The sequence below is a fragment of the Ahaetulla prasina genome, chromosome 2, assembly GCF_028640845.1.
Source record: "Ahaetulla prasina isolate Xishuangbanna chromosome 2, ASM2864084v1, whole genome shotgun sequence".
Lineage (NCBI taxonomy): Eukaryota > Metazoa > Chordata > Lepidosauria > Squamata > Colubridae > Ahaetulla > Ahaetulla prasina.
In genome coordinates this window covers 194,087,325-194,109,644 of record NC_080540.1, presented here as the reverse complement: position 1 = coordinate 194,109,644, position 22,320 = coordinate 194,087,325, and the positions used below count along the sequence as shown (strand labels likewise).

The following is a 22,320-nucleotide window of genomic DNA, read 5'->3' as shown; positions in this document are numbered from 1 at the left end:
CTCAGCCCTTGCTTGACCTCTCCCTCCAGCCTAGCTGGCAGTTCCCCCACAGTCATCATGCCATCAATCAAGCCCTTTTTTTCTACCATAATACAGGTAGCCCATCTTTTCCTTTGCTAAGCAAGGTAGTTAAAGCGAGTCACGCCCGAGTTTTACGACCTTTTGCATCACAGTTGTTAAGCAAATCACTGCAGTTCTTAAGTGAATCATGTGGTTGTTAAGCGAGACTGGCTTTCCCCATTGATTTTGCTTGTCAGAAGTCAACTGAGAAGGTCGCAAATGGTGGCCACATGCATAAATACCTGCCAGTTGCCAAGCGTCTGGTTTTGGTCACATGACCATGGGGATGCCGCAGCTGTTGTAAGTATGAGAACTGGTCGTAAATCGCTTTTTCAGTATCATTGTAGCTTTCAACAGTCATTAAACGAACGGTTGTAAGTCAAGGACTACCTACATCCCTTCTCTCTCTCTCTCTCTCTCTCTCTCCCTCCCTCTCCCTCCCTCCCTCTTCCCCTCTCTCTCTCTTATGAATAAGGCTCTTTTTAGTTCTAAACAGTTGATAAAAAAGAGGAGTTTGGCTCAGATTGGTGCTTTAATTTTCTCTTTGACTGCATTCAGTAAAGGGAGTAGGATGAGCTGCTCTGGAATAGGCAGCTACCATGTTTTCTTCTAAGATGGGTTTTTTAAAAGTTGACTGTTTTCCTTCAATCTGCTACCAATCATCCCATAACATTAATATACTTGGTGATAAAAGAAATAAATAATATAAAAATAGAAGTATTAACAAAGCTAATAAAAACCTCTCACATTTACAGTTGAGCTGCGCTGACTTAACTGAACTTCTTGGAAAGGAAAAGCAAAAACTCCAAGAAATGAAGAAATCCAGAACCCCAATTGGTAATGTGCTTTCATCTGTGCCATAGCTCTAGGGAGGGCGGATAAGGATAGACATTGTTTTAAAAGGGAGGGGAAGAAGAATTGCAAAGTTAAAATTAGTTGCAGCAGGAAAGGCAGAATCCTACTCTGGTGCTAATAGGATGCATGATAGCTCGACCTCCTGTAGTTCTATCTCCAAAAGCTGCTGTATCTAAAAGGATGCCTCACAACCATGCTTGGACCACCTGTCGTTATGGCCTCACTATCCTAAATCCCTGTTCTTCCTCTTCACTCCCTCAGGACTGCTTGGCTCCTATATTTCATGGTAATCAGTTTGTCTCAGTCACTTTGAACAGATAGCTTTAGCCTGGAAGCAGTTAAATAGGGATTGTTTCAACACCATCCTTCTTGATTCTCCAGCATTCATTCTCTAAATACTAATGGTCAGAGCAGGGATGGAAAACTATAGCTGATTCTTCCATTCACCTCACAGAGGTTGTGATCTCCCCTGAGGAGGAATGGGAAGCGATGCAACCAGAGCTCCAGGCAACTCTGAAGACTTGCCTAGACTCAGAGCAGTGGGCAGAGGAGGAACAGGACCTTGAGACAAATGACCCAGCACAGCTAAGCAATGATATTGTCCAGCTGTTGAGGAAATCCAATTACAAGTGAGTAAACTGCCGGGATATGGATCCTTCTGCTCTGAATGTAACACAGAATGTTTGGCGCTTGTTACAGGTAGCCCTCGACTTGCCACCACAACTGAGCCTGGAGTTTTAGTCCTAAGTCATTGCAGTCATTATATGGGTCACCAAGTGTCCTGAATTGATTTTTACCTTTTTGTGACAGTCATTAAGTGAACTGCATGGTCCTTAAGCAAGTCCAGCATATCCAATGGGTGTTTTTTCCCATTTTCTGCTGGAAAACAGCAAAAAGCTGTTGCAAATCATGATCACATGACCATGGAATACCGTAATTGGTCATAATGCGAGCCAAGTGCCCAAAATGCAATTATATGACTGCAGGAGGACTTGGGCAACCATACCTTTGAGGACAGGTTGTAAGTAACTTTTGAGTCCATTGTACCTTTGAATAGTTGTTAAGCGACCAATCATTATATGAGGGCTACCTGTATAGTTATTAGGTGAATACTTTTGAGGTACACTACAGGTTTCAAATGTTAGGTGAATATGTAAGAAATAGCTAAATGAAGTTTGGCTTTACTGTGTTTGTCTCCTAACATAGGAATGCCATCCGTCTGACACGAGAAGGTGTGCGCCAATTCCAAGGGTTGGAGCCCTTCTCTGGCAGTCCAGGAACAAAGGATGATGAGCAAAGCTTTATCCTGGATGTGTTGAGAACATTATATCTTGGTAATCATCTAATGCTCCTCCGCTTAATTTACTGTTTGGTTGATTCTAAAAGATTCCAGTTATAAAGGCAGTAATGATTGTTAGTTTGATGCCTCTTCTCTTTATGTATAAAGTGGATAGGAAAATGCACTGATGTTTGCAGAGCTAAATTGTCCCTCTTTCTCTTCTCTATTGGACCCAAGCATTATATCTGGAATGTTAAACAAGAATACTTCTTGTTTAAAATATTTACCTTGGAAATTTCCAATACTGAAAGAAAAGAATATTTTTAGACTGATAAATTTTGCACAATCCTTCCATTCCACACTAGATGCTCCTTTAGAGAAACAATTTATTTCACCTATTTTTTTATTGTAATAATAGAAGAGAAGATACACAGCTGAGGGTTGAACTGCGAAGTCTTTGGTGCGCTTAGCTTGATTCTTTGCTTACAGATTAGTTCAGTACTCAACTAGGTCAGATTATCAGTGCATCTTGATGATCTTATCTACTTGGGTAATGAAATGACTGCAAGCAAACAACCAAGTTCAGAGAACACTAAGAACTTCACATTTTATCACAATAGGAGAATGAAAGTTCACCCATAGCAATATAGACTTTTATGTTGTTAGTCACACCTTGAGTTTGGGATTTCATGTATTCAATCCTTGTTTCTGCTGTGAAGATACCAAAATTGCCGTTGGTGTCCAAGAATCCACAGATGATATTAACAGTACAGGGAATGAAAAGCAAACCGAGGAAGACCCTCTCCCAGCAGCATTAGTAAAGCAAGAGATGCTGGTGCAATACTTACAGGATGCCTACAACTTTTCTGCAAAAATCACTGAAGCCTTAAGCATAGTCTCTAAGCTCATGTATGAAAGATCAGTATCTGGTAGGTATAGTTATGTTTCTCTTCTTTCATTTATGTTTACCATGTGGGTCATGTGCCATAAAGTTTGGGTTAAGGCTTCGTGTCTGGAATAAGATAGGTCTGAAAACTTGGAGCGTTAGTTACTTGGAACATTTCTCAAACCATGTTGGAGATTTAGAGGGAGCCCTAGCTCTACAGCTCATGACATAGGGGGAAAAAAATAGTTCCTTGATTCTACTCACCAGAATTTAGTTACACAATTCTCAACTATATATTTGAGAAACCTGGTAGATTAAATAACTATCCTAACTTTAGATTAGTGGCCTGACATCTGAATTGAAACTGCAATAATCAGTCTCCTCCTTCCTATTCTTTCTTTTCAGTGGCCCAAGAAGCCATTGAGTTCTTTGTGGTAGTTTCTCAGTTTGGCGTACCTCAGGCTGTGTTTGGCGTCCGTCGCATGCTCCCCCTGATATGGTCTAAGGAACCCGGAGTCAGAGAAGCCGTGTTGGATGCCTATCGGAGACTCTATCTGAACCAGAATGGGGGCTCTGAAAGGTTTGGCTTGACCCATTTCTCTCCATCGCAGCAGAAAGGCAGGACATAAATTTTATACAGATAGTCCTCGACTTGTGAGCACAATTGAGCCCAAAATTTCTGGTGCTGAGTGAGACATTTGTTAAGTGTGCTTTACCCAATTTTATGACTTCTTGCCACAGGTGTTGAATGAACCACTGTGGTTGTTAAATTAGTAACATGGTGGTTATGTTAATCTGACTTCCCCATTGACTTTGCTTGTCAGACGGTCGCATGACCAACGGGACATTGCAACCGTCATAGATACGAGTCAGTTAAATTTTGATCACATGACCATGGGGAATGCGGCAATGGTCATAAGTGTGAAAAACGGACATGAGTCACTTTTTTCAGTGGTGTAACTTTGAACTGTCACTAAATGAACTGTTGTAAGTTGAGGACTACCTGTACAGAATCTTAACTGCAAAGCTCACTATTCAGCATAGTCAAATCTAAGCTTTATCTTGGCTGACTTTCTCATTTGAAATACGTTGCAAATGAGAAATAGACTGTGAAACCAAGGCATGCAGACCAAATGAAGAATAGCTGGTCTGAACTTTCCGCATGCCTTACATCTAGGAATGAACCTGGCTACACCCAGCTAACTTTTGGGTAGAATGCCATGAAGACATAATTAATGGAATTAACTCTACCACTTCCTTCTTATTTTCTACACAGGACTGAAGCCCAGAATTTGATTCACTCTCTCTCTCTTCTAATAGTTGATGCATCATTGGGGACAATTAAGTGCCTTGAAGAAATTGTGAGTGTGTATTCTCTTATAAAAAGCCATCTAGTTGCATTTGATGGATATTCTTCATTGGAAGAATATTGCAAGCATAACCTCTGCCACCAAACTGCCATCATGATTACTTATCTAAATTTTTATTTTATCACCTTAATCTTTATATTTTTGCAATGCCTAAGATATTAACACAAACGCAGATGTCACTAGGGCCTTTCTAATATGTTTCCAGAATTAATTAAATCAGAAAATTGCTACTTTAATTGATGATGGTAAGTTTAATGTTTTAAGGAGACATGAGACTGGAATATAAAATGTTATTAGACTGTATTAGTGTTTGTTTAGATCAGGGTGATAAGCTAGAGAAATCTTTATTTGATCTGGGATTTGCATCTGCTGTTCTAATTTCGTGTGTGTTAGAATAAAGGTATTATCCTCAACCTCACTTCTACATTAACTTTTAAAAGAGGGAGCAAACATTTGCTTCTCTGGTAAACCCTTGATATGTTCTTTTCAATATACTCCTATCCCTTCATCTGCTGAATGGATGAATTTATCCATCATGAATGAAGCTCTCCATATGCTCTGTGTAAATCTCTACAAAGGGTGGGAAAGTCAAATTTCTACTCAGTCCTACTAATTCTGGTGCAATACCTTTTATGGCCACCAGCTTGCTACCTTGAAAAACGAGTAGGAGAACCTGCAAAGTACCAGAGATAGGTTTAGGTTTGAGCTTGGGGATAAGGGTTGACTGTTATACTAGCTTTAAAATCTGCCTGGTTTCATTTCCTGACTACCTTTGTTGTTTCTTAGATCTCAGAGTTTGTGCAAAAAGATGAAATAAAACCTATTGTGATTCAACTGCTCTGGGAACAATTTACTGAGAAATTGCAGTGTTCAAGATTGGAACGCCATGCTGCTATTATGCTTCTTGGAATGATGGCACAGTGAGTTGTTAGCTGTTTCTATATGGCTAATATATTTAGAAGATTCAGTATAACAGTTGCATTTTATTATTATTATTATTATTATTATTATTTATTCGATTTTTATATCGCCCTTCTCCCGAAGGACTCAGGGAATATGCAACATATTCTAAAGAATCTAGATCTCTGCTTCTCTCTGGGAAGCTTCAAGAAAGTTTTCTTACTTGGTATCTGGTTGATCTTTCTCAACCCTTCAATTTAGAAAGTAGCAATTTACAACTTGGTGGGAAGAGAAAGTCGAAGAAATTAGATCATTGGTATGTTGAAAAACAAACATGAGAAAAGTCTCTTAGTAAATAAGTTTTTCTTGATTGGAATTACTTCTATAAATATTCTTTTGGTTGTAGTGGAATCTTAGCATTCTGCTGTCGAGTACTTAATGAGTTCTGATCCTGTGCATCCTGGCCCTTCCTTCTGAAGCTCAGCCTGCCAGTGTTACAGGAGGCAGATGGAGGGAGGGCAGGCACAAAATTACTCCCCCCCACCTCCAAAAATGTGGGAGTGGTGCTTACGTGCCTATCACACTTATTTTATTTCAACGATACGACATGTTTTGAAAAAGACTCCTTCATCAAGAGCATTCCATGTGTATTAATCAAACAGTCACTGAGTATTTTCCAAATTACATTAGCCCAACAATCAAATAATGTTGACTGGTTCTTGGCTATCCCTTCTTTTTGCTTTTCTTTTTGAAGGAGAAATATTTTCCTCTCCCTTTTAGTTTTTACAATTCCCCAAGAAGGGATAGTAAATTCTCAATATTAATTGTTGCATGTGGATTGTATTGTGGCCCTGTGATGGAGACATTTGTTTTTAGATATTTTGTTACATGATATTTTGCTGCTTTCTGAAGATTTAAAGTTTCAGTGATTTATTCTGTGCTTAATTTGACAACTTTTAGTCTTGGACTGAATGGCTTTGATACCTTCTAGCCTTATAACTCTCCTCATCCCCAGTGACAAAGGTCTAGCTTGTTGAACATTTCTTGAGAACTTTACAGGATATAATATTGTGCTAATATAAATGTTACCATTTTTCATGTCAAGCTGCCTTATGTTGTAGTCTTAATTTCAGCAACTCAGTGAAATCTTTGATTTACATTATCTGTAAATAATTGATGTATAATTCATTATAAAAAAAACTAATATTGGTCCATTGTTTCTCTAAGACAAATACTATAGGTTTTTGCTTTGGTCTTTCTTAAGGTCACTGGAGATTTCTATAATGTTTGGATCTAATCAGGGATTTTTCTGCCCTCAACAGAGGGAAGCCAGAGATTGTGGGAAGCAATCTGGATCTTTTAATCTCTGTGGGATTCGATGAGAGAGTCCAGGAAGATTATCATCTTGCCCAGGAAGTATGCAATGCTATCTCCAAAATTTCCAATAGCCAGAAGGTCAGAGTGATAATAATAATATTTTATTTCATTTATTTATCTCATGGACTGATAATTGTAACTGACAACACAAATGCCAGTTTTTCAACCTGAGAGTAACTTCAAGGGCATAGTCTTTGTTCAGCAGGATTTACTGAAATCTGCCTTGAACACTGCTGCGGCTATAGTTTGTAATTCTATGCTGTAAACGCATGGCCAGTTTTTTACAATGTTATATAAACTAATTACTTAATTTTGTGGGCTGTTTCAATGCACCATATCAAGATGAGAATCCAGTTTTCGCTATATGTTTATCTTTCTTTGGAGCTGTTAAATCTGTTGCAAACATGAAAATAAATATCCACATTTAAGGTAAAGAATCCCATAGTTCTGTAAAGAAAATTGTAATGGCCATAAAAACAGACAAAAGAGCAATACTGTACTTCCATGTTGGAAGTATCAAAGCGCTTGGTGAAAGGAACAGCCAGAAGCATCACTGTTGCCTAGGGATACCTAGTTGGGAGCTCTTTTCATATCCCCTTTAAGTTGCCCACCCAAGTGGTACCCATCTATCTACTTGCAGTTGCCTGCTTTCGAACTGCTAGGTTGGCAGGATTTGGAGCATATGACATTTGATAGACTAGAGTCATTTGGAGCAGAATGTTTAAGGAAAACATTTAGGGATTTTGTTTGAAAAGAAGGCAAGATGACTCTGGGATTATCCTAAACAAAGCTTTTGAGGATGACCAGACCTCATATTAGCAGGATAGCCTGAACTTTGAAATGGCAGGCTTTCCTATTTACTTTCCTCCCAATTCAAATTTGAAGAACATTTAAAGGATACAAGAATGTGGGCACATACAATCTAAAACTTATTTATAATTTCCCCTTTCTTTTGATTTAATGAAAATGATAAGATCAGCACAAGATATTACTTTAGGCTACTTTTATAGTACTTGCCTTGAGGCTTGGTCTGTAGTTGTTAACAAGAAGATTGGTTTTTAAAAATGGGATAATTTATATTCTTCCAAAAGTTTATGTATATATGGCAGAACTGTGAGTTCCAAAATATGATCTTCTCTAATTAGTGATAGAGCGCCTTTCAGTATATAAGAACTTCAAATGAACTAAGAAAGCACAAATTAGCTTTTTAGTAAAGAAAACCCAAACGTTCTGCTAGTTATGACTAATATTTTTCTCTTTTCTCACAGTCTGACCTTGGGAAAAACACTACTCCCTTCCGACTTCCGCGGTCACACTTACTTTTCAAGCGTCTGCATGAGGCCATAACTGTGGGTGAGTTGGTGAAACTGAGAGGAAGGTAGGCATAGCTACAAGCATGCTATTTGGTCTGACTGTAGGCCTTCCCCCCTAGGTTTTACTCATCCAAATACGCATTGGATTCCCTTCACTGAGAGAGCAGTTGCCCTTATCTACCTGTTGGCAGAAGGACCTGAGGAAATATGTGCTCAGATCTTGCAGTGTTGTAGCCAACAAGCCCTGGAAAAGTTGCAGGAGTTTAGTACAGCAGCTGAGGCAGGTGAGTTAAAGACAGGTGTGCTCTCTGCTTTTGGCAAAGTCTGCTTGGGATACTTGAGGCAGGCAACATAGAAGGGGCATATCTACAGAGGGCAGCAAGAGAGAAGAAGAAAAGAGGATAAATGTACCATTAAAAAAAATTGTCTGCTCTCCAGAGTTTGGATCTTCTTCTGATGAAGCAACTGGTGATTCGAGCATGATTGATATCATTATGTTAACACATCTGGTCTCCCTTGCGGGAGATGTGGCCTTGCAGCAGCTTGTACACCTGGAGTTGTCTGTAAGCAATGAGCTACGCAGGCGCCGTGTGCTTGGGGAAGAACAAGACGCAAAGGAACAGGCTGCCAGCACCGTAAAAGTCCAGAATAGGAAGGTGAGGGCTGGAATTCTTCTCGTTTACATGTCTACTTGACTTCGGTTATTTCAAAGGCTTGCCATCAGATCCTGTTACTCATCTGATTATTAGCATATTAAATGCTACAGATTTCCATAATTTGGGACAGTGACCTTTGCTGAGCATATCGTTCTGCAGAGGTTCCCAACTAATTGTGAGAAGTAATGGTATAGCAATAGCAGGTATATACCGCTTCACAGTGCTTTATAGCCCTCTCTATAGAGGGTTATAGAGTCAGCACACCCAACAATCTGGGTCCTCATTTTACCGACCTCAGAAGGATGAAAGGCTGAGTCAACCTTGAACCTGGTGAGATTTGATCTGCCAAATTGCAGTCAGCTGAAGTAGCCTGCAGTACTGCACTCTAACCACTGTGCCACCTCGGCTCTTTTTTTCAATGGTATACATTGGGGGGGGAAAATCACAAGTGCCTTCAACCTTTTCTTACTCTTAAGGCTGCCTTGCTCCATGGAGAACAGTGCTAGCTTTCAGTGATTTCTTCCTTCTGCACAGTGTACTGGGAATGACACCACGATGGAGGAAGACCTAGGCTTGGTTGGGGCTTCTGCTGAAGATACAGAAATGGAGCTCATCCGAACCATTTGTGAGACAGAGCTCTTGGATGGTAAGTATGGAAGCTGAGTAGATCCCCCCCCCCCCGCTTCTTATTGATGAATATTGTAATTGTTTTTTGTGGTCTACTGGGTAAGAAATTGAACTATACCCACATACGCACCAAATACCTAGGTTTCAGTTAGTTTGCACCATGAACCCAGTGAGGTAACCAGCCTCAATTAGAAGAATATGGGATGTTAGATTATACTGAAATGATATTTTAAAATTTCAGAGGCAGAGTGTACAGAATATTTCTCTCCTGCTGTGCATGTTGGTCAGTGTCTGAAGCATGTCCTATCATGGGCCACTTTAAATGAATTATTTTATAACAATTGTTTCTTTATGCTTGCCTAAGTATTTTGCATGCCTGAGGATTTTTACCTGTACTCTGTACAAGTTTAATTTTCCTTAGAATGATCCATTTTCTTGCCTTTATAGAAAAACAGCTGCTTTCGGCCTTTGTTCCTCTTGTACTCAAGATTTGCAATAATCCAGGACTCTATAGTGATCCAGCACTCTCAGCAGCTGCCGCATTGGCCCTGGGAAAATTCTGTATGATCAGGTAGGATCTGCGAGGAATATTTCTTCCTACAGCTGTGAAGTCTTCTAACTGATGAACTGAAGTTTACTCACTTTTCATTCCCCTGCAGTACAGAATTTTGTGACTCACATTTGCGGCTCTTCTTCACAATGATGGAGAAAGCCACCCTCTCCAGTGTTCGTGCAAACCTCATCATTGCAGCTGGAGACCTGGCCATCCGCTTTCCCAACTTGGTTGAACCTTGGACACCCCACCTCTATGCCAGGTAACTCTTTGGTGGCAAGGTCTCTGGCCTGGAAGGTGTGAAGAAATACGTTAGCCAGCTGGATATAGTATAAAGACCTTTCCAGCAACTGAAGTCTTCATATGGTCTGATGGCACACCTCATGATGTCACTTGGTTTTGCTTCTTAGGTTGCGGGACTCTTGTCAACATGTCAGACGGACAGCTGCTATGGTGATGACTCACCTGATCCTAAAAGACATGGTGAAGGTGAAGGGGCAAGTGAGTGAGATGGCAGCTCTTCTCATTGACCCTGAAGATGAGATTGTTCATCTGGCTCGGAACTTTTTCACTGAACTCTCTAACAAAGTAAGGAAAGAGGCCTCGTGCTAAACTCTCAGAAATATAAAACCCACGTTTCTCATTTCTGTGCTGCTAAATTTCAAATAATGCTTTGTAGACTACATAACTGAAGCACCGGTACCATTTAAATGTCCAAAAAGAAACTTGAGATGAATTTCTCAATATTTATGGAGCAGACTGTAGCTGTTTGAGACGAGTCAGCCAGATACTGTATCAAATGTGGAACTTTTATGTTAAATTGAATCACAGTCTTAGCTTAATTTAACTAGCCCTTTTTGTTTCACCAAGAAGTATAAACATAGTTTTTACTAAGTGGAAAAAATGTGGTTTTACATCCACATTTGTGCACCTCTTACTAACGATACATATTGTGTCTATATTCCCATCATTCTGTTCTCTTTTAGGATATGTTGACTGGGGAATTCTGGGAGATGCCAAAGTTAAGAAACACTGGTCCAGGAAGAGCAATAGTTTTATTTTATTATTTGTTTACTTGTTTATTTATTAGATTTGTTTGCCACCCATCTCACTCTGAGGCAACTCTGAGTGGCTTACAACAATAAAAGCCAGTAAAATCATGAATAGGTATTTCTAATAATATTAAAGATTACAATTAAAAACAATGGCATTCTTCGAGTCCTCAGACACATATGTAGTCTTTACACATATGTTAAATTAGTTAGAGTGTCTCTCCCTTACCAAACTACATATGTATTATAACATTTCTCCAATGATGTATCTATACCTATGATTTTCAACATTCTTAACATTATTCATAACTTCCTTTTCATCATTTTAACATTGTTAAGATTAGTAGCATTCACTACAATCCCACCCTTTAATATAATACAATTATTCTCCTACAAACTCTAAAATATTCTCCATCATTCCTCACTTCAGTTTCATTCCAACTAATTTCATTACTTTTATTTTTAATTGTCTATACCAGTGATGGTATAGAGATGGAGCATGCGCATCTGGGCCGCAACCCAGAAGAGGAGCTGCCCAGGGCGCATATGTGCGCCCAAAAATGAATTTCCAGTTTCAGCTACTGAACTTCCAGTTTCAGCCAGCTACTGCTCACGACAATCAGCTGGCCGGCACACATGCTCACTCAGGAAAATGGAAGTCCAGCTCTTCTAGTTTCCAGCATTGCCACATGCAAAAAGGCCAGCTGATTGTCGTGTGTGCATGCGCAGCAGAAACCCGGAAGAGGAACGGGTGACACTATATGTGCCAGGCAACATGGGTCCGTGTGCAACGACATTACAGGTCTATGCTTTGTTGGAAACCCTTTAAGTAGTAAACTTCTTTTTCATGAAAATAATTCCTTTCAAGGCACCCTTTATTTTTTTTCTTTTAAACTTTTCTCGTCTCTTTGGCTGTATTATTTGAAAATTAAAACTACAGCTTCTTCCTATTTAGTCAAGCATACTTTTTCATACTTTCCATTGATTTTAGCTCTACAAATGTCTATGGCATAAAGTTCTTTTCAAGCACAGCTGAGTTCAGTTTTACCTCATTCTGTTCTGTGCAAGTTAGGCTCTCAACTCGGGAGATACCTTCCAATCCAACATCCTGTTGCTTGCCTTTCACCAACTACAAAATATCATGAACCTCTAATCTCCTTTCTCAAGAGATGTGTTCAGATTGAAAGAACACATTCTCCCACTAGCAAAATAGGGCTAGTACTCAAGTAATTTCAAACATTAGAAAGGTCTCTCTTTTTTTTTCTTTACTCAGCCCTAGTATGCAGGCAACCTGCTTAAAATAAACACTATTCAGTGCTTAAATCCTGACCCTTTCCACTTTACTGATCTGTAGAATATTTTGAGTCTCTTTGCTCATAACCAAGCAAAGCCTTCTTTCCTGCCCAGAAAACATGAATTGGACCCAAACTGCCATCCATGTATTTTGATGCACATCTTCCAGCAATCACTCTTAACTGAGTAGAAAACTTCAGTGTAATATACATTATTCATTAATGGGGATAACAGCATTCTTTTTATAATCATAAAAGAACAAAATGATCCGAATGAAAGCTCTGTTGGCTGACATTGTTTCATTTCCTCTCTCAAAATAGCCTCTTTCGGTTTTTTTCTGTAGATGGCATGGCCTTTTTCCCAAGGTAGAATGGAATCTCTTTCCAGGTCTAACTTCGGGATAAATGTGTCTGGCTTGTCTTGATGTTAGCATCTGTATTTTATCCAGCATTATCTCATATAGGTCTCCAGGGCTGGATGGGTTCAAGGGTTTAAGACGTTCCACTCTTTCTTTGCAATGCAGGATAATGCTGTTTATAACCTGCTCCCTGATATCATTAGCCGCCTCTCAGATGCAGACTCTGGCATAGAGGAACAGCCTTTCCACACCATTATGAGGTACCTTTTTATTTCAGATTTTTTTTTTCTCTTCCACACCTCTACATGTCACGTCTAAGCCAATGAGTTTCCTTAATGCCTAGAATTCCTTGGCATATAAAATGGGAGACAGAACGGTATGTCAGATTATGGAGTGCAAGTTTGTTTGGTATTGTCTATGGAGATTCTCAATCATCCAGATCATGTTGTCCTAAAGGTTGTTTTCAAAACGCAGCTGGACTTTTTTTCCTTGAAAATGCTTTGCTTCTTATCGAAGAAGCTTCTTCAGTTCACTGAAGTTCAGTTCAGTGAACTGATGAACCTTCTTGGATGAAGGTGAAACATTTTCAAGGGGAAAAAAACCTAAGAAATTCCAGTTGCCTTTAGAAAAGCACTTTTGTTTGGGATTATATTGAATGCCTGGAATTCTTGAGAAGGAAACAATAAAAGAAGCATTATTGGATATTGCTTGTGGACGACCTAGCAATGAATGTCTTGAGCTAACCAAACAAGAAATGAGATCAAGAAATCCAATTTCAAGAAATTCCTTAACTTGCCTCCTGTTTCAAGTAATATTGAGAAGAACAGAAAACTGACATGTCAGAAAACCTCATAATCTTGTAATTGCAATCCAAAATACTGAACATTAATATTTGAATTTTATTTTTTATTTTTTTGTATTCCTTCCCTTTTCCTCCACACTCTGCCTCTCAGGCAACTTTTTTCTTTTATCACTAAGGATAAGCAAACGGAGAGCCTGGTAGAGAAACTATGTCAACGATTTCGAACTGCTCGGTGAGTAAGGAATTGCTAAAGGAAGGAGCATTCTGTATGAGAAAATCTGTCAATCCTTTTGAACTTGAAATGAGAAGGTTTGGCCTCTGGAATGAGAACCCCAGTAGAACAAATTTAGAGAGAAAGGGGTACATTCTCCTCACGGTGTAAAATGATATAGAGCCACAAAGACCAAAAATTAGCCTGCTGCTGTCCAGCAGGATGCAAATAGTGTGTCAGCCATTGTAGTTGGACAGTGGCCGTGGCTTCCTGTTACGTGTAAGTTTAGAATGAGGTCCTACCAGATGACAACATTTAAGGAAGGGGACCTGGACCATTCCCACACTGTGCAGTCTATTAGACTAGCAGATATCCTCAGGGAGAGGCAGTTTCTCAAATAATCTGGCCCTATGCCATGAAAGGCTTTAGGTGTAAAGCTGATAACCAGCACCTTGGATTGCACTCTGAAGGCAACTGGGCACTAGTGCAGCTCACGCAGCAGTGGTGTCCATCCTGGATCCCTCTGTGGTTTTTGCTGCCATTGCTCTGATATCTGGCTGGACTGGCACCAGGGATTGGAAGCACATTTTTTTCCTCCTTTCTCTGTGGCCTGTATCCGAAGAGTTTCACTGTGCTGGGGTGGCAGGGGCTTCCTGGGGAAATGTCATGCCATGCCACTGGGGTGGGATGGCTGAGGCCAAGGCTTCTTGCAAGGAGACTTTGCAGCCACCAAATAGCCTCTGAACCGTGGTGTGACAAGCAGCCCCATGCAGTTGTGAGGCCACTTACTGCCCCACAAGGCATGGCACAGGGTAGCCCAAAGGACTGGGGGGATAGGTGGTTTAGGAAGTTGAAGGGCCTGGCTTAGGAAGAATAGATGCCCAGAGCAGGGAAGAACAAAGTGGGGAGTGGCTTGGATCAGAATGGGTCCTCAGTTAAAAACAAGTGGGATTTGGTTAAGAACAGCAACAGGAAGTGTCAGGATTGTCCTTGCTAGGAATGGGATTATGACATAGAACTAAATTTACAGTTGCATTGCTTAGTAATGGAAACTCCAGTCCCAACTACCATCATGATATAAGAACTATATACTGTATACTATATAGTATAGACCAGGGGTAGTCAACCTTTTTATACTTACCACCCACTTTTGTATCTCTGTTAGTAGTAAAATTTTCTAACCGCCCACCGGTTCCACAGTCATGGTGATTTATAAAGTAGGGAAGTAACTTTACTTTATAAAATTTATAATTTGACAAAACCCCTACCGCCCACCATGAAAGCTGGAACGCCCACTAGTGGGCGGTAGGAACCAGGTTGACTACCAGTGGTATAGACTATATATGCTTAGCATACACTTGAGGCATTCTTTCCCCCAACCTTAGTGAAGCAACATAATAAATGGGGAGGGGGGACAGGGGCTATATGACAATTCTAGCCTATAGGTAACCCTCATTAATTGCTGTTGGGACCAGCAACTCTGCCCTGTAGCTAAGTTATTAAGCACAACATCATCAGTTCCGGCTACAATTGTTAATTGCAATGTCATGCAATTATAATTTATTCTGGGCTTCCCCATTGACTTTGCTTGTCAGAAGCCAGCTGTGAAGGCTGAAAATGCCAATCACTTGTTCCTGATTGTCACTGTAGTCAAATATGTGTGTGTGCCAGTTGCCAAGTGCCCAAATCACTATCACTTGACTGAACAGAGATTACAATGGCTGCAACTTTGAAGACGTCTCCTTTTTCAGTACCATCATAATTTTGAACAGTCAGTCAACGAGCATGATAAGTACCATACTATCCTGCTTATAAGGAAGTTATTTACGCAATTATTAGAATCTCCACTCCTGTCATTTATGAATGCTTTTCTTGAGATTTAACAGATTAACAGATTGGAAGGGACCGTGCATTTAGAACGACTACTTAAAATGTGATGTCAGTATAAGCAAATTCAGCCATTTGTTTTCTTAATGTAAAAATCAACCATTTTTGTGCTCTGTTCACTAGCATGTTAAAACAGGTGCATGTCTCAAAACCTTGTCCCTAAGCAATTTTGTGGACTTTCCAAAGCAATCTCTTAAAAAAAGAGTGATTTGTCCAACCGGAATGTTGCCTTAGAAACCGAAAAGGCAACCAACCAGCCAATAGACCAGAATGTTTTGTAACACTTTTCTTTGTCAAAGTGAATCTGTAATCCAGCCTCAGACATACATGTGCACAGTCAGTTTTGCTACTTTACACCAAACATTTACCCTTTTCATCATGGATTCTCCATTTCTAAGGATAAATCTTACTGAAACCTTACTGAAACCATTAATGGCCCCAAATCTCTATTCTATCTGTTACAATTACTTTTTTGCACAGATTCTCATTGAAAATATAGTGTAAGATCCTGATCTAGATACCTTTATCTTATATCTGGTCATTTCTGTACTTTTGTACTTTGTGATTCATTCTGTCCAACGTAATTAACCTATATCGGGGTTGATCTTTCTAGACCAGTTTCTTAACCACTGTAGGATGAGTGGACGTCAGCTCCCAAAATACCATCACCAGCATGCTGGCAGTTGAAGTCCAATCATCTTAAAGTTGCCGGAGTTGAGTAGCACTGCTCTAGACTGCATTAAAGAATAGCATGGATGTTGTCTTGGGTTAAAAATTGTAAACGGAGCAAACTAAATCTCAGATGATTCTAGCTAACAGAAGATATTCATCATAATCTCTGGGCTTTGCATTCATGTGATTTCTACACAATTCAGCATTCTGGAACATTCACTGAGCTTTTGGCAGAAAGCCTGCCTTGTAAAATTAGATCAGACTGAACCTCGGTTTTGGTTATGTTTTCAGTAGCATTTTTTTTTATTTACTTCTCTACACCAGTGCTACTATATAGCATAAAATTCTAAACAGTATGTTTTAAAAATGCATTATTTACAGCAATATATTTCCCTTTAAGAGGCATTTGCAGTTTTTACTGTCTTGCAGAAAGCCACAAAGTGCTCACTCAGTAAAGTGAGGTACAGCGTTTATGTTGTTGTTGTTGTTGTTGTTGTTATTGTTATTATTATTTTAAAGGGCCAGCAAATTTATCTACTTAAATTCTGGCTTGTCTAAATCTTAGTCCTTTTTTTAGTGCAGTTACAACCATCATCTCAGCTCTCATTCCTTTTTTTTTTTTTAATTTGGCTACTTTCTCTCTGAAATATTTCTTTTACCAGTATATGAGCTAGAAACAAAATCCAGGATCAATTTCTCCATCTTTCCTTCTATTTGTGATTCCAGCAGCACAGTTGCATAGACTAGCCCATTCCTTTGGACTGCAAATAGGAAATGAAATCTGGGATGGTTCTCCTAATGGCACTCTCTGTCTTTGCTTTGGCTTCTATATCAGTGATCACTTCTGTCCCTCAGAAAGATCAGTTCTGTTTTGCCGCCAGGATACTTTGCTCCCAACCACATTCTGCTACTCAGTCCATGAAACAGAACTCCGTGGACTCTTTTTCTCCATTTAAATGTTTTTCTTCTACATGTCCAAGACTAAATGCTTTGTTTGTTTGTTTGTCTGTTTGTTTACTATTCCTTGTTTGTATGTTCTACCCAGAATTCTACTCTGTAGAAGAAACTATTTCACTGTCAAGGCAATTGGCAAATTGTTACTTCAAATGAGTGGATTCAGATTGTGGGTGGGTCCTCATTTTAAGAGTTGGCATTCTTCCGCCTTTGACTGTCATCCAAGCTTTTCTTCTTCTGCTCTCCCTGAAGAGATAATCAAGGCTACTGAATTAAGGGAGACGAATTACTGTTGCTAAGCAATAAACTCAGTCAGTGTTTATCATTCTCGTAGCACTTTATAGTAGCCAAGGAATATAGCAATCTGTTTCTCATTCTACATCCTTGTGAACTGAATTTTATCCTACTGTTCCAATATGTCTTTGGTCCAATTAGATTGTGTGTGTATTCATTTTGGGTATGCATACATACTGTAGTCTTATTCATTATTGTTATTGCTATCTTTTGTTTCACCTGGTTTGTTGTTTATTGCCCAGTCTTAAATGGCTGGGTTAGCCTACAGATAAGTTAAATAAGTAGGTTGATCACACACATCTAAAAATTCCAAATGGTGTCAACTTCAAGCATCTTTTCTCTTCAAGTAGGAGACTGGTTTGTCACAGGACTTAAAAGATGCTTATTTTCTTGGAACCATCAAGCATGTATCACATACTATTTTGTTTTGAATCAGATTGACTCATGGCTATATGAATATTGAATGCTAGTCTTCAAGTTTGCAACTGCCCAATGATGATCCGTCAAATGTGTAAATTTTTCTAATCAAATGTGTGTCCCATAAGTGATTAGATTCTTGTTAGGGAAAAAAAAGATACTTTTTCCTCGTATGATCTCTGTGCTTTCTGTGTTCTATTTCTGTATAATTAGTACAAGTCCAGCATTCATCCCTTGTAGGTGCTGTCGAATATAGCGGTAATTTCGAATTCTTTAACCCGTCACATAGAGCAACTATATATTGTGAAAAGTGATAGTCTGAGAGGAATGGTCAGAATCACCATTGGGTTTTAGCATATTATGGTTTTGGACTTCATTACGTTTGCCTCTGAATGCAGACATTTGTTTGCCTTCAACCAGATGTTGCCTCTCATTACCACCAAACGTTTTGACTTTGTGTGTGTGTGTGTGATGTGGGGGGGAGGGGACAAAAGTGGGGACATAGAAGGGACTAGATTTTCCAGAATATAACCATAAATAATTCCAGAAATTTGGATCGGAGCTCCTCAGGAAACTTGATTAAAGATGTACTTCTGGTGATTCTTAAATTTCCACATTTTCTTGTACATGCTCTTGAATGATGGCTGTAAAGGTGATGCCAGACAATAGTACAAAGATGTACAAATAGTACACATGTACACACAAAAGCATAAGGGAGGTAAAACCATTTGAAAACCCTTCAATAATCACAATAATCTTTGCTTTACTGTAGCAGATTAAAAAGTTATTGATCACGGGAGATTTATTGAGCGATAGCATTTAGATTTATATACTGCTTTACAGTGCTTTACAACCCTCTAAGCGGTTTACAGAGTCAGCATATCGCCCCCAACAATTTGGGTCCCCATTTACCCACCTCGGGAGTATGGAAGGATGAGTCAACCTTGAGCCTGTTGAGATTTGATCTGCCAAATTGCAGTCAGCAGAAGTAGCCTGCAGTACTGCACTTTAACCACTGCGCCACCGTGGCTCATGATGTTACCTTAATCAGTTAACATGCCTGTAAATACCATCCATTGTTTAATAAGAATAATAATTATGCCAGTACTATTTCCAGGAATAAGAAAGGTTAAATGTATTGTTAATGGCATTTAGATGTCTGGTCCAGAGGAAACAAAAGTTTGGATGTTTCATTTTTTCACATCAGCCTTATTAACTTGCTCTGCATATCACATGTACATAAAATCCATGATAAATAAGAAGAATGTAACTGAGGTCATTCATGCTGACATTGCATTATTCACACAATCAAAACAACCTTTCCTTATGGCAACTACTTCTTTCTTATACTGGAGCATATTGGGAATTTAGGAATTAAAGGAGTGAGATCTGGGCCTTTGAGGGACATATCCTCCTAAAAGACCTGCTAGTGAATGTTCTAGAAGATTAATTTGCACAGGTGCAACCTCCCGTGTGTGTGTATACATAGAAAAACACACTTGAATAACCACTATTCAACAGTTTGTTCTCTTGAATAAATTAAGCCTGAATCACCTTGGTTTCAAAATACACTCTGAGGTCTCTTTTAGTTCTGGGTTAGTTATTGCAAAACTCAATACGTCTCCTCCTCAGGCCAACTTCCAGGCCAGAGAGAAAAGGTACATAGGTAGAATAAGCTTCCTTCAATCCAGAATAGAATAGGACACCACCTCCCTTGTTAGTTCCAAGCATGGAACTGGAAATTTTCTGAGCCTCACAGGGCAATTCAGAAATGAAGTATGGTGATCAGAGATCTCCCTCGTCATCTTGGCAACCATTCCTTTTTTTCCCCCCATCTAATCTTTGTCAACGCTATTTGAATTCCAGTAGTCATGATCAAATATTCTGCAACATCACGCCTTCAGTTGTTACCTTCCTCTTTCACTGCCCTTTTCACTTTCCTTCCTCTCAAACAAGCTGTCAGAGTATCTTAATTTTCTTGTTCATGAGGGAAGGAGCAGCTACATTACTTAGTTTGTATAAAGGCAGATGATTTATAATTCTGAGGTTCCTTGGTCTCCTGGGTGATTTTCAGTGATTTATTTTGAACCCTGCAGAGAGGCCCATCAATGATAGTGTTAAATATGTAATCCCAGAATCAAGGGATCTAAACTGAGTCAAGGATAAAGTGGAAATCAGTAGGATCCAAGGGCAACAAACCTGGCAACGTACTCTGTACAGATAAAATATATTAATTGTGGGCTCCAGAATAACATACATCAAACACGAAGCAGTTTTCTACAGGAATTTTTAAAAAATCATGACATCTATAGCTGTGGCCATTGTGTGGGTGTCTTCCTATGAATATCTGATTGGGCTATGCAGGAGACAAAATGCTAAGCTAGATCGGTTTTAGCGTTATTCAGCAAGATTCTTTTGTTCTTAATTTACTTTTGTTGTATTATCACAGTTTAAGACATTTCTTGGGTATTTTCTTGTATGTTTTGTCCTTCCTGGTCATAGGCGTACTTTCTGTTTCAGTTCATTTTAGGAGCAAGGCTTCTCCATATCGTGCCATTTAAGGTGCTCTTTGTATTTGTTTGAGAAATCAGGCCTTGACCACTGAAGCCACATTATTTTTCTTCCTCTTTTTTAGAACAGAGCGCCAGCACCATGATCTGGCATACTGCCTTACCTTACTTCCTCTCACAGAACGAGGGCTCCGTAAGATGCAAGACAACTTCGACTGCTTTGCTGATAAACTCCAGGACTTGACAGTCTACAACCACTTCCTGGCTGCGTTAGGCAGGGTTCGTAGGGTGGCCACTAAGCCAGAGATGAAGGTGAGGGTCATCTTTTTTCCCCAAGATAGCATATGCCATCTTTTTTTATCTGTGAAGGGAAGAAAAATTAAAAATATCTCATTGCTAGATCATGGATGTATCATAATTAATTCTGTGATATACAGTTTATATTTCTGCTCTGTATGTGATATCATTCCTCAGGCTCTTATTGAAGAATTTGAACAGAAGCTCCAGAAGTGCCACAGCAAGGGTCTGGATTCCTTCACTGAAGCTCCAGAGGAGACCACACACCAAGAAGGCAGTAATATATCTGTGCTGCAACCAATAAAGAAAGTAGTGTCACGTATGTCTGCACTTTATCCTAACACTTCCTAATTCACATATTAAAACTATCAAAGACGCTGGTCTTTGGAACAATATGAGATGTGACTTGCAATTATTTGAATGTTCAGTTATTAAAGAAAAATTAAATGTCTTGTTTCTTTTCTTAGGATCCTGTCGGCGACCTCTTCGGGCAGCCAACAGAAAAACTGCCTCCGCCTTTATCACTCCGGAGCCCCGCATTACTCGATCCAAGAGGAAGACTTCCAAACACAAAGTTACCATTGTTTTCTCCAGCGATGAAGAGAACAGCCTAGATGAAGGTGAAAATATTTTCTGTCTGAATTTAAGATATTGGACTAGTCAAAATAAATTTGTGAACTTATCTTTTGGGGAGACCAGAATGTAAGAACAATTTTTGTGTTAATTTCATCAACCCTATTTAAACTGTGGATTGATTGATTGATTGATTGATTGATTGATTGATTGATTGATTGTTATGTTAGAGAGGAGATTATATTTTCATAAAATTAATATGAGCTGTATATAATACATTTTCTGTCTGTGCCAGTTCCCTGAAGACCATCTAAGTTGTCTTGCTTCTTTCAGAGCTTGATGCTGAATTGACAGCTGAGGAGACCCCCAGCAAAACAACCCCTATTTCTCGTTCGTCTCACCGCTCTCGATGATTACCTGCCGTTTTGTGGATTCTGTTGGTTAATAAGAACCAAAGTTTCCAAGATTTCAGAATGAATTGAGTCCTTTTTTTATATTTGATAAAGTTACATGAGAGGGTTATTTCAGATTTCAAGGCTAGCATTGTGATGATTGTTTATTCACATGGTTGATAGATTAAAATGTGCCTTTCAGTAAATACATGCTCTGGTTATTATTACTTTTGTATTTTGACTTAGGAGCATGACTGAAATTTCTACATGTGCATATTAACTAGGAGATGTTTGAGAACTATAAAAATGTATCTTGATATATAATGTAAGCCAGTTTCCATGCATACATTAATTAAAGAGATGCATTAACATACATAAAGGACAGAGAATCGGAATGTTCTTTTAGAGGGTACAGTAACCAAAATGCTTTTTATTTTAAATGGAACTAAGTAATCAAATTGGGAAACAAAATAGAGCAAAATGCAAGTTAAATAAGATACAAAACTAATCGTAACCAATGTAAAATGCAATGCACAAAAGAGCCTTTTTAAAATAAGAGTTCATGGCAGTTAGTGCATCTTGGCTGGATTCAAATGAATTTGAAGCGATCTATGTAGCCATCACACAGGATTCAGTCAACAAAACAGTAATAAAAAGCAATACAAATTTAGAACTCTTGGTTTGATCTGAATTTAAACAAAAAAAAGGAGAAATGTTCTCTCACAAACACAG

At 39.1% G+C, this 22,320-nt stretch overlaps 1 protein-coding gene across 2 annotated transcripts in view; it reads left to right on the top strand.

Moving 5' to 3' along the window:
• NCAPD2 (non-SMC condensin I complex subunit D2) overlaps positions 1–21,794 on the top strand; it is a 29,209-nt gene extending 7,415 nt beyond the window's left edge. Inside the window, exons 11-31 of one of the 2 annotated variants that reach the window (XM_058170874.1) lie at positions 816–897; positions 1,370–1,544; positions 2,122–2,249; positions 2,914–3,123; positions 3,486–3,660; positions 4,357–4,441; positions 5,237–5,370; positions 6,673–6,805; positions 7,996–8,080; positions 8,160–8,324; positions 8,479–8,696; positions 9,231–9,342; positions 9,771–9,894; positions 9,983–10,138; positions 10,287–10,464; positions 12,745–12,839; positions 13,533–13,613; positions 20,452–20,638; positions 20,801–20,942; positions 21,091–21,243; positions 21,530–21,794. In XM_058170874.1, coding sequence (XP_058026857.1) covers positions 816–897; positions 1,370–1,544; positions 2,122–2,249; positions 2,914–3,123; positions 3,486–3,660; positions 4,357–4,441; positions 5,237–5,370; positions 6,673–6,805; positions 7,996–8,080; positions 8,160–8,324; positions 8,479–8,696; positions 9,231–9,342; positions 9,771–9,894; positions 9,983–10,138; positions 10,287–10,464; positions 12,745–12,839; positions 13,533–13,613; positions 20,452–20,638; positions 20,801–20,942; positions 21,091–21,243; positions 21,530–21,609 — 2,898 coding nt within the window. In that variant the 3' untranslated portion in view covers positions 21,610–21,794. Of the gene's footprint in view, positions 1–815; positions 898–1,369; positions 1,545–2,121; positions 2,250–2,913; positions 3,124–3,485; positions 3,661–4,356; positions 4,442–5,236; positions 5,371–6,672; positions 6,806–7,995; positions 8,081–8,159; positions 8,325–8,478; positions 8,697–9,230; positions 9,343–9,770; positions 9,895–9,982; positions 10,139–10,286; positions 10,465–12,744; positions 12,840–13,532; positions 13,614–20,451; positions 20,639–20,800; positions 20,943–21,090; positions 21,244–21,529 lie in introns of those variants that run through there. The other variant, XM_058170875.1, reaches the window with a different exon arrangement.
• The last annotated feature ends 526 nt before the right edge of the window (positions 21,795–22,320 follow it).